This window comes from Echinops telfairi, unplaced genomic scaffold (genome assembly GCF_000313985.2).
Source record: "Echinops telfairi isolate 266 unplaced genomic scaffold, ASM31398v2 ScPeMD7_53;HRSCAF=182, whole genome shotgun sequence".
Classification (NCBI taxonomy): Eukaryota; Metazoa; Chordata; class Mammalia; order Afrosoricida; family Tenrecidae; genus Echinops; species Echinops telfairi.
The window spans coordinates 12,937,624-12,943,488 of record NW_022103951.1 but is presented as its reverse complement, the minus strand read 5'-3'; the positions used below and the strand labels follow the sequence as shown (position 1 = coordinate 12,943,488).

General features: G+C 45.5%; 1 protein-coding gene across 3 annotated transcripts in view; it reads left to right on the top strand.

Annotated features, from left to right (window-relative positions):
- Positions 1-4,914, top strand: part of BMX (BMX non-receptor tyrosine kinase) — a 62,833-nt gene extending 57,919 nt beyond the window's left edge. For all 3 annotated transcript variants that reach the window (XM_004709946.4, XM_045290784.1, XM_045290783.1), the window contains 2 exons: positions 1,780-1,937; positions 4,489-4,914. In XM_004709946.4, the coding sequence (XP_004710003.2) occupies positions 1,780-1,937; positions 4,489-4,563 (233 nt within the window). In that variant the 3' untranslated portion in view covers positions 4,564-4,914. The remainder of the gene's footprint in view (positions 1-1,779; positions 1,938-4,488) is intronic.
- The last annotated feature ends 951 nt before the right edge of the window (positions 4,915-5,865 follow it).

The following is a 5,865-nucleotide window of genomic DNA, read 5'->3' as shown; positions in this document are numbered from 1 at the left end:
ACCTTCAAACCCAGATGCTATGCTTTTTGATAGCTGGGCACCATCAGCTTTCTTCACCATAAATCCATTCTTAAATAATGGGTCCCCAATGAGGCTATGTAAAATGAACATGAGCTTCTGAAAGCAACTCTCAAAGAGAGGTATCACAAGGATTTTGATCCTTATTGTTGATTAGGTTTTTGCTATTGATTTGTGACTTAGGAAGCCCTGTGTGTTAGAGTAGAACTGCTCTCCTTAGTGTTTCATGGGCTGTCGTTTGTTCAGAAGCAGATTGGCAGACCTAGTTCTTCTAAAATGCATCTGGGTATATTCGAACTGTCAACCTTTGGGTTATCAACCAATCTCAAACTATGAGTGCCCTCACAGGGACCTAATCACATTCTTGAAATAGGTGTTTGGCCTTCCAAAGCAAGAGATGTAAAAGGAACAACATTCTTTTAGATGGTTGCTTTAGAATATTTGCTAAACACAAACACAGGAAGTCATTGCCTTATTGTAAACGTTTCACATAAAACCAATAGTTCTGTAAGTCAACAAAATTTTGAAGTTAGTAACCTAGTTATAAGGAGCCTGGTGGCTAGGGGGTCACCAGCCGCTCCAAGGGAGAAAGATGAAGCTTACTGCTCTCATAAAGATATACAGTCTCCGAAACCCACAGGGGCAGTTCTAACCTGTCCTATAGAGTCCCTATGAATCAGAATCAACTCAATGGCAATAAGGTGGTGGGTTTTTTTTTGGGGGGGGTGTTGTTTTGTTTTAAAGCCTAGTCATGGTTCTCAAATAACTTTCTTCCTTCTTATATATTTTTGATTTTCCAAAATTTTGGGCCTGGGTGCCTGTTGAGATTCCCTGAGCCAGAACAGCTCCCCATGACCACCATTAAGCAAGCCTGGGACACATTTGGGCTCGCTTCTATGCGCTGAATATTGTGTCTAAGGAGCCCTGGTGACACAGTGGTGAAGCACTTGACTGCTAACCAGAGGTTGGGGGTTGAACCCAATAGATCAGTTCCCATAAAAATGAGAGGCTAGCAAAGCCCAGGCGAGTTCTACTCTATCTTACAGAGTTGCTACATCCTTTAGTGTCAGAATCGACTCCATAGCACAAAAATTGCAAAATGCGGTTTATACTGCTTAAGCTTCCTATTGACGCTATGAGACAGGTATACATAGAACCGTTTCTTTGGATGGGACACCCGAGACTGAGATGTTAAGAAGCTTGCCCAGCCTGGAAGTGGCAGAATGGGGACTCCGAGACCACATCTGACTGACCTCAAAAGTCCATCTCTGCCAGAACTCCATCTCTTCACCTGGATCAGCTTTGAGAGACTGTGTAAATCCTGAAGCAGTATTCAAAACTGCCAGTCTGCCCTTTTCCTCAGGGGAGAGCTTTTATCTGATTCATTTAGGGACACCTGACCCACAAAAGATTATGAATGAGCGTGACTGTTGCCAGTGATTTTATCTTTGCATTTCCATTGGGTGGACTTTTCAGGGCTACCTGCAGCTACCAAGGCTGAACGAGACCAGCCACCTCCTTGGAGCAGCCTCTGTGGCTTCCCTGGCCTTTTATAACTCAGCAAGGACAGACTTCTGGGGCTCAGAGAGTGGGATGGGGACCCTGGGTTTCAGGAGCCCACTCCCACGCTGCTCCCTTATCATGGAGGACTCATGTCTCTGGGGAGCTCTCACCTCTGTCCTGCTGTTGGAAATGCAGGCCCCACAGCCCATCGCTTCTGACATTGGTTGCTTTCCGTTCCTGTCTCCACTCTCGCTGCAGGGATCCTGATGTGGGAGGTGTTCACCCTGGGGAAGCAGCCCTACGACTTGTACGATAACTCCCAGGTGGTGGTGAAAGTCTCTCAGGGTCATCGGCTCTACCGGCCCCAGCTGGCATCTGACACCGTCTACCAGATCATGTACAGCTGCTGGCATGAGGCAAGTATACCACTGGGCCAACTGGGACCCCCTCAGGTGCCACCAACAGGGCAGAGCTGTGTGTGATGGGAAGCACCTGCCACAGAGCAAGTGGAAATGGCCTTGAGGCCCTGCCCTCAAGTGTTCGTCATTGAAAGCAAGCACGGTATGGAAATGTCTCTAGCCCTGGTCTTATTGTGGTTGGATGCCTTTGAGTGGATTCCAACTCTGTGGAATCCCACAGGAAGGAGCAGGGTATGCGTGTTGTTCGGTGTTGCCAAGCAGTTCCTACTCATAGCAACCCCACTGGCCAAGAGCATGCAACACTGCCTGATGTGCTGGGCAGGGGCCGTTGCTGGCTCCATTTGGAATAAGTCGGGAAGAATCATTCTTGTCCAGATTTGCAAGCTAAGGACAAGGACAGGAGTGCAAGCTCTGGGCTGCTCATTTGGGGTCATTGTTGAGGTAGACATTGTAGACTTTGAGTAGTGGGGTATAGTACAAGCGGGCTTTTAAAGAGCATGCACCTAAGAGTCTAGGCTTCATAACCATTATATAGTCCCACTTCATGGAGAGAAGGTCCTACTGCTACATTCATTCATTCACGAATCAAAAGCAAATTGGCAGAGTGGACTCATGGACGCTGAAGCCAGACTAAGATGAGCCTGCCTTCATCACACAAGCTTCCTAACGTCTCTGTGCCCCCTATAAAATGGTGCACTACCTCATAGGCCTAGGGAGTGGATCAGAGGCGTCCATCTATAAAGTGTTTGGACAGTGGTGGTAGTAGAGATCTATTTACAGAGTGCCGACGTCCCGAGCGGTGTGTGAGGTACTAGAGATAAATGGAGGCATCCAGCATAAATAGTCCTTGGGCTTCTGTCTGTATCAGAACCTTGAGTCCAGCTGTGGGAGAACTGCTGTCTGCAGCACTCCAGAATACTGTACTTTCTTGCTGTGTCCTTAACTTGTTAGGTGCCATTCAGTCATTTTACAGCAACTTTGTCTGATGGAATCAAATTGTATGGCCTACTCTCTTTGTGAATTCTTCATTGGGTCGGCTGTCTACCACTGATTTTCAATCATCTTCTATGCCAATAGAGATATGTTTACTTTTCCTCTTCCAATTCTTGGTGTTTGAATTATTCTCTCTGTCCCATTGCCTTGGCTAACCTCTCCAACGAAGAGTTTCTTGGCCTGTCATCTTTATAGGGAACAAGCCTTGGGGCTGTAGTGCATTCACAAATGGGCTGCTAACCACAATGCCAGTGGTTCAAATCTCGTAGCGTCTTTCAGGGGGAAAGCTAAGACATTCTGCTCCCGTAAAGATTTACAACCTCAGAAGCCCTAGTGAGCAGTCTACTGTGTCCTATAGGGTTACCATGAGTCAAATAGACTCCATGGCAATGGGCAGTCTTTATGGGAGCAGATTGCCAGGTCTTTTCTCCCATGGACTCACTGGGTTTGAACCTTCAACCTTTCCATCAGCAGCTGAATGCTTACCCATTGCACCAACCGAACTCGCTAAACTTCCATCACTGCCTGGAATGTGAATGCTTTGTGATGGCCCTTGGAGTACTTTCTTAAGCTACTCCACCTTCTTCTTGCCCAAACATCCTGTGCGTGCGTTGCTTGTTTCCCTTTCTTCTATCTTAAAAGGGAGTAGCCTGGGAAGCCCTCTCCAGGGATGTTGATGTCCTGCTAGCATGGTCAGAGGAGAGGGGCCTGTGCTCCACGACCTCTCCAACAGAGGCTGCTGTCATGCTTTCCAGTGTTTGCTCTGCTGGTAGATGAGACATCACATTGTAGTGTAGTCCTAATATGTACATCTTTCCTTACGAGCATGGTTGAGCATCTTTTCATATGTCAAAAGGACATTTGTAGAGAGCTCTGGTGGCGTAGTGGTTATGTGTTGGGCTCCTAACTACAATATCAGCAGTTCAAAACCACCAGCTTCTCCCAAGGAGAAAGGTGAGGCTTTCTATTTCTATTCCCCTAAATAGTTACAGTCTCGGAAACCCTAATAGGGTCACTGTGAGTTGGCATTGACTCCGTGACGAGTGAGACCAAGGGATGTTTTTCAATGTATTCAAATCTACAGTTGTATTCTTAGCCATGTGTGTTCAAGTTCTCTTCATTTGGGGAGATTCTTTCTGGGAGATGTTTTATTTTAGTTGTTGATATTTTTTAATGGTGTTTTCTCTCAACTAAGCCTTCCAATTGGTTATTGTAGATATCTATGAAGATGATTTTGTGTGTTAATTGTATGTCCTACACTCACTGCTTGGGCTAGTTCTACCATTGATTTTCAATCATAGCCTATGCCAATAAAGAAACGCTTACTTTTTCTCTTCCAATTCTTGGGGTTCCAATTATTCTCTCTGTCTCATTGCCTTGACTAACCTCTCCAACAAAGACCATGGAAAGAGTGGTGGGTTGTGCCAGCGTCTTTGCCCTTGGTCCTCAAAGAAATATCTGTAGTGTTTCCGCATCTGAAAAGCTGCAATATAAATATGCTCATAGGGTTTTTGTATGATAACATCCATAAACTAATATTGGGGTATTTCTTTAGCTCCCAGAAAAGCGTCCCGCATTTCAACAACTCCTAGCTGCCATTGAACCACTTCGAGAAAAAGACAAGCCTTAAAGAGGAAACTTGCGAGGAAAAAGGCCAGCCTTGAGAAGAAATCTGCAGAGTTGATGAGAAGGGGTAAACATGTTGACCAGCATGTTTGTGCTTTCTGAAAGAGAAAGTAGCAAGGCGAGATTTCATTTAGCTAGTGCTTCTCACTGCTGTTCTGTGTGCTGTGTGTCTGTTCTGTTATCTAGACAGTCACAAGGTAGGAAATGTGTAGGCTCCACTGAATGGTTTTGTTTATGCTGTTCTTAAGAGAATCCTTCCCAAGCTCTAACAGGGGCATGTTTTCTGATTGCAATATGGAGAGGGTGTAGACCATGTGTAAACACTGAACAGAATTGAAAAATGATTTGTCTGATGTTTATTCTCCTCTTTATATTGTCACCATCATGGTAATTAAATGCGGTATCAGCAGGCTCCAAAATGTGGATATTTGCCTTCATGTTTTAATGTTCTCAAATGATAGCGCTCATGAGACTCAAGTAGAGAGTTTATTAAAATAGGGATTCCTATGACTCACCCCAAAGACTTTGGAAGAGTCTGAGGATAGCCTGAGAATTTGTATTTCTCATAAGCTGCCAGAGGCTACTGATACTGTCAGTGTGAACCGCACCAAGAGGCCTCATGATGTGCTCCCCTACTGTTATTCTCATTAGGGGGCATCAAGCTGGCTCTCAACTCATAACCCCCAAGCTCACTGCCATCGAGTCCATTCTGACACATAGTGACCCTATAGGACAGGGTAGAACTGCCCCTGTGACTTTCTGAGACTGTCATTCTTCATGGGAGTAGAAAGTCCCGTCTTTCTCCCCCAAGTACAATGAAAAGGAACCCTGCCCAGCTCTGCACCATGCCCATGAGGGGCTGTGGATCAGATCATACGGTTATGGGATTTTCAATGGCTGCTTTTTGGAAGCAGGTTGTCAGACCTTTCTTCTTCGTATCTTAGTCTGAACGTTCCACTGAAACCTGTTCACCATCAACGCAACATGCAAACCTCTACTGACAGAGGTGTAGGGACTGCGCATGAGGTGGCATGGCCAGGAATCAAACCCCAGTCTCCCAGAGGAAGTAAAAGATTCTACCGCTGACCACCCCCCCCCATTGTCCCATGGGGCATCATCAGTTGGTCCATTATTCAAACCAGATGGCACCATTTTCATCTGAAATCCAGATCAGAGCAGTAGCTTCGTATGTCATCATGTACACAACCCTAAAAATAAAGCTAAGTTATATGAAAACTATGTATTAAGCAGGCTTCACACAAAACCAATTTTTAAAAGATGTGCCGTCACCACTTGATGTCTTTCC